This window comes from Atractosteus spatula, chromosome 6 (assembly GCF_055471065.1).
Source record: "Atractosteus spatula isolate fAtrSpa1 chromosome 6, fAtrSpa1.hap1, whole genome shotgun sequence".
NCBI lineage: Eukaryota > Metazoa > Chordata > Actinopteri > Semionotiformes > Lepisosteidae > Atractosteus > Atractosteus spatula.
In genome coordinates this window covers 3,086,461-3,099,460 of record NC_142711.1, presented here as the reverse complement: position 1 = coordinate 3,099,460, position 13,000 = coordinate 3,086,461, and the positions used below count along the sequence as shown (strand labels likewise).

Here is a 13,000-nt window from a genome sequence, read left to right as displayed (position 1 = left end):
CATATTGAAAACTTCAAACAAAAATTAAGTTTTTGTCAGGCTTCGAGCTTCTTAAAGACACTCCCACTACACAAAAGTGTAAGTTTTGCATGAATGTTATGTAAAAGTATTTGTTAAATGTGCTGTGTTACAATACCAACTGTGTTGACCTGAATGTGTCTATAAGTCATTTTTTCTGTATGGAAAAGGCACATCCATATCCATCACTGTTAGTTTTCAGCATTAAAGTGCAAGTTGTACTTACAAATGAAAGCTTTAAGCCGATTCTCAGGTCTGGCACATTCTCATGATTACCTACATCTGATTGCTGTGTGTAAGCTGTACCTGAGCCATGTCTCAGGTCTTATCTGTGTTAAAAAGGGTTAAAAAATCCCTTTTTTAGTCTTATCTGTGTTAAAAAACCCTTAACAACTTAAGGGTTTGAGCCTTTGTATGAATGGTGGTGCTTTTCTGCTGGTCTCTGGACAAGAGCCATTTTCCCTCAGGATAGCTTGTCTGCCTGAACGAGTGTCTGATTTCCCTCGGCGTGCCGGCCGCACTTGATGCTGGCAGCATTGCTTTTAATAAGCGTTGAGTTACACGGCGCGGCCGTGTGTAGATGCTGCAGTTCCCCTTGCGTTTCTTCCCGTTTCCCTTGTCAAACAGCCGGCAGCGCGGGCTGTGCCGGCGCCCTCCTGCGTGTCGGCCCCCGCCAGCTGGGGGGCGATGCTGGGGCGTGGCTGGTGTAGCAGCCCAGACTCGCCAGGCCATTCCTTTCACTCCTGGAGACCAGACCGCCGCGCCCTCGATCTTTCATTTCGTACGGCAGCACTGTGTAGGGAAGCAGTAGCTGTCATCTTGCTAGCCTGCAGGCCAACTCTCAGGAGTCAACCCATTGGAGTCGCTGCTGCAGAGCTCGTCCTCCTCGCCTGCGGACTCATTTCGTTACAGACGCCAGGGAGGGGAGGGAAGGACTGATCTGGTCTGTAAGGAGTGCCCGTGTCCCCCTTCTGAAGGGGATGCTAAGTGATTTGCTCTCCAGGGTGTCTTGAGATATTTTAGGGGTAGAGGAGCTCAGATCTGCAGTCCCGGCTGAGACCAAAAAGCTCGCCAGCCAGAGGGGTCTTTGAAAGCGGAGCTGCGTGTTTTCGCCCATGGTGCCGTGAGATGAGGGTAACGTTCACGAACGTGAGCATTGTCTCTCACATGAGGCTGCAGGCCCACCTGCAGGAGTGTTGAATTCTGTATGTGCAGCGTGCCGTTTTGGAACTTTACGCCGTGCTGCTGGATTTTGATAAAAAGTGCCATGAAAACCAGACTCCAGTACCTCACGCATGGTTAAAAAGAAACGACTTGTTGGCCAGTGAAATAAGCCGCTGGGCTAGACGAGAAATAGGTACCGAGTGTCTCTGTTAAATGTAGTTTAAGAAGTGAGTCTTGAGCAGATTTGCTTAGATATTTACAACTTAAATAGGAGAGTTGAGTTCTTATGTGTAGTTATTGTACTGTGGTGGTTTAATAAGAAAAAACCTCATCAAAGTGAAACAGATCACCATAGGAGAAAGGAAGGGCTGGATGGCGGAACCCGTTTTCGTTCATTTACGTCGAACTCGAGGTGGGCTTCCTCTTGCACACAGCGTAAGAGACAGCTGGCTGCAAATGCCAGAGTTTAAAAGTGAAACTGCTTAGGAAGGAGAAAAAAGAGGACAGCAGGCCCAGACGGACCCAGGGAAGGTCCCGCGAGATCGGCTCGTTGTTTGGGACGCGCGGTTGGTCGCCGAGAGGGGGGGGGGCGGCCTTGCCTTTCGTCAGGCCTGCCTGCCGCCGCAGTCCGGAGCCCGAGCGCTGCTGCTGCCCCGCGGGGCACGTCCGGCCGGAGCGAGGGACTGGGGGCTCCGCCTTCGCCCCAACGTCCGGCCGGAGCCTCGGCTGGCGCCGGATTCCCGCAGGAGCCCAGTGCGTCATGGGATGAGCCGGTTGAATCGGGCTGTGCCTCCTGTGTTTGGAGCGCTCTCGCGAGGTGAAACACCCCGCTTACTGCGCCACGAACCCCGGTGTCATTCTGCTGACGCCTGGCGCAAGTCAATAATTTAATACCCGAAAATGCTTACAGGGGCCCCTCAATAATGGACCGATTTGATTCAAGCCTGATAGAATTTATTTTTAAATAATAGAGAGAAGGTTCTCCTTTTTGCTTTTCTGGCAAGCGGCAAACTGCATTGCAGCACCATCGGTAATCTGCATTAATATTTATGTTCAGCCATTCGCTGTGTATGTATAGAGACTATCAATCCATATCTATTTAATTTAAAAAAATTATTTAGATAGGTTATCCCCAGCGAGAGGCAGAGAGGAGTCTGGCGTGGAGTTCAGGGGGGGAGGATCTGAGGAGAAGGGGGACGGCGTTTGTTCTCTGAGGTTGGGATGTGAGCCAGCGGATGCCAGGAGATGTTTTTTAGGGACAAGAGGACAGAGAAGTGTAATGCTGAGCATTAAAAGGTCCTAGAGCTCGAGTCCTCGAACCTAATGCCGGACAATTATTGGTATGCAAACGCTACTATATTTCAGGGTACACATGTGATTGTCAAAATAATTGCATTCATGTAGCGCTCTTCATTCTAAAGGGTGTGGGAAGAGCTGTGTACCAGCAGACCCACTCTACAGTTGACTGCTTTACAATTGCTTGCAGGAGGAGCTTTAGGGAAGCTGGAATCTGTCATCCAGGAGTGGGATTTACCCAAGACGCAGGGGTAAACACCCCCCACTCCTTTGAACATTGCTTTGTGTCTCATCTGAAAGACACAACATCGAGCAGCACATTGTCCTCAGTCGCCGTACTGGGGGAGCTGGATCGCAGAGTCTGGTTCAGAGGGAGGAGCGCCACCTGTTGGTCCACAAACAGTACATGCAGCTGCAACCCAGTGATCTCCCATCCCAGTACTGACCAGTCCCAGCCCTGCTTAGCGATTAAGAGTTTGAGAGTGCAGGCTTACAAGGTGGAAACGTTGGTGTCCATATACAGCATATAAAACGTCTTCATGCTCACCGAGTCAGTGAGGAGTTCTCCAAGTCCCCCATCCTCAATCTCCAAAGCTAGGCCTGACTTCTGATGCCAACTTTAAATGCCAACTTGAATCTATTGTTTTTATAGCAGAAGTGTTATATTACCGACTGCTGGTAATAGCACAAAAGGTGTTGGTTTTTTGTCAGCATTCATAGTTCCATCCACAGAAAACGTGCTGATTTTTTCAAATCTAAACAAAGTAGTCCTTTCGTGGGAGGCGGAGTTCGCTTTCCATAATGTACACAGCAGCGCTTCATCTCTACTTTTGCCATAACAGAAATTAGAGAGCTACTTGTTATTTAAATAAATTCTTTTGTGTGAAGCATTTGTCTGTAATAATGGAGTGGATTTTGAGTAGGGTCAGTCACTGTGAAAGCTGTCCTTGGATTTTGTGTGATGTTTTAATCTGCAAGCCCGTGCTTCTGCGCTTCTCTGCTCTCTGCTGTCTGTTAAGTGGAGTTCAGTCTCATCTCAGTCACAGCTGCAGCTGAACGGCCATGTGCTGACCTGTTCTCCTGCTCGTGGGATCACATGCAGGTTCAGTCCAGTGTGCTGGGATCGATAGGATCTCCTGAGAGTGATCCCTTGAGCACTTTCCCTCATGCACTTTCTGTGCGAAATGAAATCTGCAGTGATCCTCTTAGCACCACCTAGACATCATGTGGTCATACGGTATAGAGACCAGTACAGCAACAAGAGGGCTTAAGATCGTTTAGAATCTCCGACAAAAAAAAAAATGTTTTTGATAGTGAGGACGTTTTTGTTGCCACTGGGCTGCGCGGGGTGGGTGTCGGTGCCACGTGGCTTGGAGTGAGAGGTGGGGCTGTGGGGCCGGGAGTGGGCCCCTTCTCGAGGCTCCGGTCTCCCCCACGCTCAGCGCCTGGCCGCGGACCCAAACCTGCACAGCAGGAAGGTCTCCGGATCACCGCGCCTCAAAAAGCTGGATGTGTCACTCTCATAGGAAAAGAATGGCATCGCTTGTTTTATACACTGTCTGCAATCCATATGATTTTTAAGATGTTTTGTAGTCCTTCTCATGCAGAAAACTAGCATAATAAGTTTTTTTTTATGCATACATGCCAGCTTAATAGATCACCTAGGGGAGATTTATTGTTTTAATTAAACTTAAGCATTTGGAGACTTGCTGGGTGGAGAGAAACACCAACTCAGGAAAAAAAAAAATCTTCCCTTCAAATTGACTACTGAGAATGTTGTTCTTGTGTTTTTTGTTTGGTGTTCACATGACCATTTTTTAAACTTGTTCTCTGGTTTCTGGCAATTTGCTGCTCTTCCTTAATGATGAAGTTTACCTGAAGTGTCGTGGCGATTAGTTCTTTTGATTTTTACTTTCCTGCCTGTACTGCATTGTGATGTACCAATGCATGCCCCTGTCTAGTATCTGTATGCGTCCCAGACAGTGCTGTGTGTCTCTGCAGTGCCAGGCTGTTCTCACGCAGTGCTGTGTGTCTCTGCAGTGCCAGGCTGTTCTCACGCAGTGCTGTGTGTCTCTGCAGTGCGACACTGTTCTCACGCAGTGCTGTGTGTCTCTGCAGTGCCCAGGCTGTTCTCGCGCAGTGCTGCGTGTCTCTGCAGTGTGACGCTGTTCTCATGCAGTGCTGTGTGTCTCTGCAGTGTGACGCTGTTCTCACGCAGTGCTGTGTGTCTCTGCAGTCCCAGGCTGTTGTCACGCAGTGCTGTGTGTCTCTGCAGTGCCAGGCTGTTGTCATGCAGTGCTGTGTGTCTCTGCAGTGCCAGGCTGTTCTCGCGCAGTGCTGTGTGTCTCTGCAGTGTGACGCTGTTCTCACGCAGTGCTGTGTGTCTCTGCAGTGTCAGGCTGTTGTCGCGCAGTGCTGTGTGTCTCTGCAGTGCCAGGCTGTTGTCGCGCAGTGCTGTGTGTCTCTGCAGTGCCAGGCTGTTGTTGCGCAGTGCTGTGTGTCTCTGCAGTGCCAGGCTGTTCTCACGCAGTGCTGTGTGTCTCTGCGGTGCCAGGCTGTGCTCACGCAGTGCTGGGTGTCTCTGCAGTGTGACGCTGTTCTCGCGCAGTGCTGTGTGTCTCTGCAGTGCCAGGCTGTTGTCACGCAGTGCTGTGTGTCTCTGCAGTGCCAGGCTGTTCTCACAGTGCTGTCATGTCCCTGCGGTGCCAGGGTGACCTCTCACAGTGCTGGTTTATTCCTGCAGTGCCAGTCAGTTCTCACAATGCTGTTGTGTCCCTGCAGTGCCATGCGAGTCCTGCTCTCGAAGCTGCCGAGGCCATGGATTGTGGATGAGAAGAAGGACGATGGCTACACTGCCCTGCACTTAGCTGCTCTCAACAATCATGTGGAGGTGGCAGAGCTCCTGGTGCACCAGGTAAGACCTCCGTCCCAGCGCTGGAGGCCTGTCACTCTCCCTGGTCATCTGGGGAAAGGTATCACACCCATGAGAAGTGAGTTTTTCAAACCTGTGTAATATCTTTGATCAAGTTAACCTGGTTGTGCTGGGTCCTTTACATTGTGAAAGTTAAACTCAAACAAAGCTTAATTATGATGGTTTTCATGCTGTCATGTTGTTTTGTTTTGTTATTTTGCTTCAGTAGTTTTCAAGTGGCGTTTCTCGTGCCTGTTGGAAGTCGATCTCTTCTGTGAAGGTGACGGGAAGAGAAAATCAAGTCCTCCCTAATCTGATCGGTTTTTGTATACCCATATGAGTTTCTCACTGTAATGAGGTCGCACAAGGCAAAACTGGAACTTCTTGGTCTAAATGCATAGTCTTCAATTTAACACAAACCCATCGTAGTGCTTCACTCAGTCGGCCCCATCCCTGCTGTCAAGCAGGGTGCTGGCAGCACTACAGTATGTTATAGCTCTGCTCCTCACCAGCAGGGACTGGGGGGCTTGGTATGACTTGGTGGAAATAAAGATGGAGCAAAGTACTGGCAAGTCCTAGAGGAAAACCTGCTTCAGACCTAAAACTGTCAAAACCCCCCTTTCAACAGGACAGTGAGGCCAGAGCTGCACTGCAGTGGCTTAAGAATAGTAGAGTGAGATGTCCTTGCATGGTGGCCCAGAGTCCCCACTTGAATCCTATTCAAAATCTGTGGACAGACTTGGAAGCTGCTGGACCCCAAGCAGCTTGAGAGGGCTCGAGCCAACCGCACCAAGTCTGTGTGTACCAGTTTGTTTGCGGACGTTTCCCATAACTTATCTCTCCCTTAGACGTGTTTTGCTCATGGAGGTTTATCGTTTTTAATTTCACAAAAGGGGGACTGCATGGGATGTTGCAAGGTACTGCGAGCACACCCATGCCTGATGTGTGTGTGTGTGTTGCTCCTGCAGGGCAGTGCCAATCTGGACATTCAGAATGTGAACCAGCAGACGGCTCTGCACTTGGCAGTGGAACGCCAGCATACCCAGATCGTCAGGGTAAGTAGCTTCCTCTTCATTGAAGATCCTATCGGACATAACTATTCATCTCTTTCTCAAAATCAAAGTGGCAGAAAAGTTCATTTAAATTTGCAGTTGGTTCTGCAGTGGGAATTTAGCCTTGGATAAAATTGATGCAGTGCCAATGAAAAAGCTATCTGTGAAAGAAAAATGAACAAGTCAAGGGACAGGTACCAAAACAGCACCATCTTGTGGATATAAATGGAACACCCTTTTTGTAAATGACACCTGGTTGAGTGTGAGGATATTGCTAGAAACTAGAGAAGCTGGAACAGTTATGCTGAAATGAATCTTGTTACATGTTGTGTGTATGGGTAAACTGAGAATTACAAGTAATATTCCCCAGACTTTTAAGTGTTTCAGTGTAATTACTGCACTTGCCAAGGGTTCTGTTCTGAAAGAATTGGTTGTTAGTGCACAATACGAATTGAATTATCCAGATACTTAATCTAGATGTGTTTTATGATCATGAGCGTTTCATATGTTTACCAGTGCCTTGTTGTCCCTTGAGTGTTTCACTTTGGTTCATGGTTTGGGAATGAAGCCCCAGGGAGAGTGAGGATACTGCAGTGTGTTTTTGGTCAGGAGGGCTGAGGGGCTGTTTTCTGTATACTGGGTTCAAGGGTGCTTTAATTCCTGGCAGCTCAGACCACTAGACCAGTCACAGGGACACCCGTCTGTCTCTGAAAACTCCTGCTGCAGCTACAGGACTCTCTGCTTTGATAAGTTCAGTACCAAAAAAGTTCAGAAGTCAGTTTCAGGAGGTGGGTATTAGGCTTCATGGTCAACCAGTTTGATTTAAGGATTTGTAATAGAGCTTTGTTTCCGCTGGATCAAAAAAAAAATACATCTTAAAACACAGCTCAGCAGCCTGTTAATATGCCACACATTCAAGCATTTTCCAGTACAAACCATGTAACCTTGCAAAGTTACATTCCCAGCGTTGGAGAAGCATATTTCTGAATAATCCTTCTACTTTATCTCAGCTGACCACCATACCTGACAGCATTTGTAATCATTTACAAGTGGTATAGATATGATATACAGTAAGTACATTTGTACAGTTAGATATTCTAGTCCCGGAGATAGGGAAGAAGGCGCTGGTATAAATTTATGCAGATTTACAGGGCTAATCTCACCAAACAGTGATGAATGAAATAGGCAAATCCAATTTCTTAGCATGAGAACCCCTTACTGATACTTACTTCAACACCGGCCTAATAAAAATATGCATTCTAGGATTTGTATCGCTTTTTAAAAATGATTTAATTAAAGGCTAAAATAAAATGATCACTTAAGCTGCCAAAACCATTCTAAGAACTAGATTCATAGTTGTCATTCTGTACCGGTGAGGTAACCAATTGAATACTGAATTTCTGATGCGAGCAGAAGATGCGAATATTCTCACTTTCTCATCTGTCATCTTGCAGTATTATCCTTCTTTATTTACTCTGGATATTGGCGCTGTGTGTCTTTGAGATCAAGGCCAGCAGATGAAGGCGAGACGAGCTGGAGCAGCTCGCTCCTGTCGACCTGCTGCAGGGAGACTCGGAGGCTTTGGGGCACCGCTCTAGAAGGAGAGCAAGCCCAGGCCAGAGCCACAGCGGCCCATCGGCACAGAGCTCCTCCTGGTTCTTGGACTGCTGATAAGTGGACTAGAGCGCACACGATTAGAGCCCACGGTGTCCTGGCCAGATTTCCCATTGGCCCTTACCAGTCATGGCCTCCTGATAACCCCCATCTCTGAACTGGCTTCATCCCTCTGCTCTCCTCCCCACTGAGAGCTGGTGTGTGGGGAGTGTACTGGTACACTATGGCTGCCATCACATCACATCATGCAGGTGGGGCTGCACACTGGAAGTGGTGGAGGGGAGTCCCCATTACCTGTAAAGCGCTTTGAGTGGAGTGTCCAGAAAAGCGCTATAAAAGTGCAAGCAATTATTATTATGATTTCACCCCCAACATAGGTCCGTCACGGGTAGCACCCCCAGAAATTCTGGTCCCCGCTTTTACAGCTGGGTGGACTGCAGCAAGTGGAGTGAAGCACCTCCGTCAAGGTGTAACAGCACTGTCTGCAGCAGGGGCTTGAACCCACGACCTGTCAGTTACGAGCCCCAAGGCTGACCCCCCCCCCACACTAGTCTGTCCCTCAAAGAACTGTGATTTGGTTTAAAATGTTTGGATCTGGATTCGTCCCCGCTTTTCTCAACTGTGGAATAATTTTAAAGAATGAAGGGGGGAAAGTACAGACCTAACTAATTGAAACGTAATCACATTAAGAACCGAAACCAAAAGGGCCATTAAGATTTTGTGCTCAATTAGCAGCTGTGGTAATGATCCTAGTACTGTGACCGAGCGGGAATAGCCTTTTCAGCTTGAACATCTGTGCTGCAGATTGGAATGGCTAATCCATCCATGTAATTCTCCTGTATCAGTTGAATCCATTTAGAACATAGGAAGGAAGTCAGTGAAGTTTAAAGTTTGGATGAATTATGTTGTAGATCTAGTGTGTGGGGAGGAATAATTTTGTCACATAGCGAATGTCTAATTCCAGTTACACCCAGTTTAGGAGCAGCACCGTGGTCTGAGAACAACATGTGAGTAAGGCATGGCAAGAGAAGGCTTTTCCCATTCCTTTGTCAGGGGGAAAGCCTGCTTAATCACAGGAATGTTCCAAGGATCTGGTTGTCTCTCCCAAACTCGAGCTGTCAATCAAATCACTCCAGAAACAAAAAACAGATTAGATAATGGGTACATCTGGAATATTCTTGTTCTCTTTAACTTATATTGCTTATCTTAACTTATGTAGATGCTTTCCATCACAAGGAGTGACGATTTTGTGATGCATCTCCTCTGTGTATAAGTAGGCAGATAAGGGACTGAGAGAAGAAAGCAGTCCACAATGCAGTAGCTTGATTTTCATTTTACTAGAAACACTGTCCTAGAAAAACTTCCTTTATGAGAACTGCAAACCACTTGTGCAGAAAACAGAAAGTATATTTGAGGTAAGACTTCCGGCAAAATAGCAAGTTTGTACAAATGCTTTGAGGTGCATTTCAAAACTAAAATAGTTTTTTGCACCAGACAGCTCTGTTTCCATAGAGAAGACAAGCTTCTAGTGAGAGATCCGAGTTAGAGTGTGGAGCTGTGTCAGTGTGTGAGTTGCAAAGGAGCAGGTGCAGCTGATTCCATGCCGAAAAGTATAAAGAAGGGAAAAAGCATGACCTTCTATCTGTGGAGCCTTCCTCGTGCTTTCAAGAGCCTTTTCCTGCTGCTGATGAGGTTGTCAAGTTGATTGTATTTAATGTTCCATGTCTGTTTGAGCTCTAGTTTGCTCTTGATCCACAGAAAACTGATACAACATTGTGAGAATCCTGTATCTGATGCTGACATGACGTTAATAAAGCTAAACTCAGCTTGGCAGTTGCATGAAATGCTCTGACTCGGGCTTCTTTGTTTCCTTTGTTGTCCATTTTCTATAGAAATTATTTTCTTTTTTCTAAAGTAACTGTCAATCTGCTGTAGCTATGGTTTACCTAAAAATGCATCAATTGTAAAACATACATTTTCTTTATTATTCTGTGCTTTATTGGAGATCTTTAACTGACAGCTTGAGTTTTTTTCCCTGGAAGATGGCGATTGATTTTCTCTCTCAGCTGTCAGTGTGTTACTCTGAACAGCCTCCAGCCATGCTGATCACTTCTGTGACGAGCTACAGTCATTCTGATGAAGCATGGGTCATCTCTTTCTGGAGTTTCTTGTGCTGTACATGCTGCAGTATGAGAACAATTATCCAGACGGATGTGACGTTTCTGAGGTGGTATAGTGACCCTCTGCCTTCCAGGACATGTCCTGTCTCTCACAGAGCTGTTCTCCTGGTTTCTGAGGAATAGTCTGCAGATTGTTGAGGCAGAATATCTTATTCACTGGGCTTTTCTCACACACAGGCCACACTGGGTCATGCAGATAGCTATCAGGCAGTCTTCACTGCTCAGGAGAGTCATGGTCATATTTTTGCTGTTCTTCTTTTAATTATAATCTTCTTTTTGAATGACTGTTCGTACGGATTCTTGGTCAACTAATTTCAGCACTTTTAGCTCAAAACCCACCACTGAGTACCTTGTGTGGGCTCAGTATTTTGTTGGCCCAGGGGAAATTACTCCATAAATCTACCTTTTCACAATTTGAATTGCAATTAACATGTGCCTGTGCTGAGTGAGCTACTGATGTAAAACTTAAAACTGCTGTGCTTTCATTGTGCATCACTATGTAATGAGACTTCTTTAGAATACTTGAGTGCTCTTTAGTCCTGTCAGTTTATTGATGTTTTGTTGTTTTATGAAGTTATCAAAGCAAGTCCTAAAGGCCTGAAGAGCGCAAAGCTAAATAGTTTGTGCCCCTGATCCTGAATATCAATGCCAAGATGTTTGTCTCCTGGAGGAGCCTTGTGTCTGCCTTATTAAAGTTAATAAACGGATTGCAGACAGAGCTGAGGCCCTTTGCTGTTCAAGTGATGAACAGCGACTGTGGACAACTGCGCTTGTCTTCATTCCCATGGAGCACTGCAAGGCTGGAGTGGCGTCCAACTTGCACTATGGGAATTTTCTCTCTGGGAATTACGAAAGGTCTCGAGAGTCGTGCACTGGAGAGAAACGCGCTGCCCTCTGTCCGGCTTTGCCTCCCAGTGTTGATAACCGTGCCCCTGCTGCCGCCCTGCAGCTGCTGGTCCGCGCCGAAGCCAAGCTGGACGTGCAGGACAAGGACGGGGACACGCCCCTCCACGAGGCCCTGCGGCACCACACCCTGTCCCAGCTGCGGCAGCTGCAGGACATGCAGGACGTGGGCAAGGTGGACAGCCCCTGGGAGCCCTCCAAGAACACGGTAAGCACCGGCTTCGCTCTCACACCGATGTGCCAGTCCGTGCAGAGAGCCCTGGCGTCCTCTCCTCTCTTGGGCCTTTCCTTTGCGCACGAGGTCTGCTGGTGAAACGTGGTCAGAGCACGTGTTGAGCAGCGCTTTGTGAAAGATGCCGCTGTGGAAATTCCATCTTTGCACGCCGATATTTTTTCGCATCAGCAAAGTGGGAGAGAAGGTCTCTTCATTTTTGAGTGTCATCCGTGGTAGTGAGGACAGATTTGTTCACACATGATTGAGCAGAAATAGCTTTGCATCCCAGTTCTTAGAAAAAACAAATTGTCACCTTCATATCCAGATTACAAAGCCTTTGTCACCTCTCTCCACACATAATGCCAGAGCAGAAGAGTGGCACCTAGTGGTCATCTGTACCAATAAATGGTTTCATCAATCTTACTGTTGGATTTCTATCCAAGACCCGGACAAATCTAATCGTGGTTAGCCGAGATATCCCGTAGGAGCTATCCAAAACAAATGTGGCCACCAGGCAAAAATTAACTGTTCTGCATGATTGTCCCATCCTTACCAACATAAAAATATTTTCTGTGGGAAGTCAGGAAATTACTTAACATGGATATGCCTTGCCTGAGGAGAAACTGAGTAAATCCATTTCTCTCAAATTGCACTGCAAAGCGAATTTAGGGATACTGAAGACTGACTTGCGTCAGCTGTTATCACACAAAAAGTTAAATACCAGTTAGATAATGGCGAAAAAACCCTTCATTTTAATGGCCCTCTGACTTCAGACGTGACTGCAGTGACGACTGACTCGAGTGGATTTCTTTCAAAATGTCCTTTTTCGGGGGAGAGCAGTTTTTGTCTGCTTTGCAGTCTGTCACTCATATTTTAGAACATACCCCATATCTTAATGCCTTTTAGTGAAATACAAGCAAGCAATTTGCTTCGGAGGCTCTGCTGACGGTAGAAAACCAGGAGAGCGAGACCTGAGCCATTTGAAACGTCAGCACTATTGAGAGTGTGAAACAGTGGACTGTGCCAGACTCAAGGTGCTATAGTTTCCATAAGCATGTCGGCAGCGTAGTGTTTCAGTCCTTCATTGTGTCTGTATTCAGCAGATTCTTGTCTCTGCTTTGAGACTGGAGCTAGCCCAGGCTCAGGCGATGACCAGGGCAGGTGTAGGGGAAACTGGGTGGGTGCGGATCAAGCCTTTAGCTTCCTGTTGTGTGAAAAACAAATGTTGCTGTCTCCTTTTAAAAGCTTTGAAAGTGTATCGTGCATTACTATCCAGCAGCCATATCACCCTGCAACTCACAACTGGCAACCCACTGAAGCTCAGCAGGTGTGAGCCTGGTCAGTACCTGGATGGGAGACCTCCTGGGAAAAACTGCTGCTGGAAGAGGTGCCAGAAGGGGGCGCTCACCCTGCGGTCCATGTGGGTCCTAATACCCCAGTATAGTGATGGGGACACTATACTGTAAACAGGCGCCGTCCTTCGGATAAAACCGAGGTCCTGACTCTCTGTGGTCATTAAAAATCCCAGGGCGTTTCTCAAAAAGAGTAGGGGTGTAACCCTGGCGTCCTGGCCAAATTTCCCATTGGCCCTTACCAATCATGGCCTCCTAATAATCCCCATCTATGAACTGGCTTCATTACTCTGCTC

General features: G+C 47.2%; 1 protein-coding gene across 3 annotated transcripts in view; it reads left to right on the top strand.

Annotated features, from left to right (window-relative positions):
• mib1 (MIB E3 ubiquitin protein ligase 1) overlaps nucleotides 1–13,000 on the top strand; it is a 104,449-nt gene that overhangs the window by 79,177 nt on the left and 12,272 nt on the right. For all 3 annotated transcript variants that reach the window (XM_088918855.1, XM_088918854.1, XM_088918856.1), the window contains exons 13-15: nucleotides 5,260–5,392; nucleotides 6,358–6,444; nucleotides 11,185–11,346. In XM_088918855.1, the coding sequence (XP_088774981.1) occupies nucleotides 5,260–5,392; nucleotides 6,358–6,444; nucleotides 11,185–11,346 (382 nt within the window). The remainder of the gene's footprint in view (nucleotides 1–5,259; nucleotides 5,393–6,357; nucleotides 6,445–11,184; nucleotides 11,347–13,000) is intronic.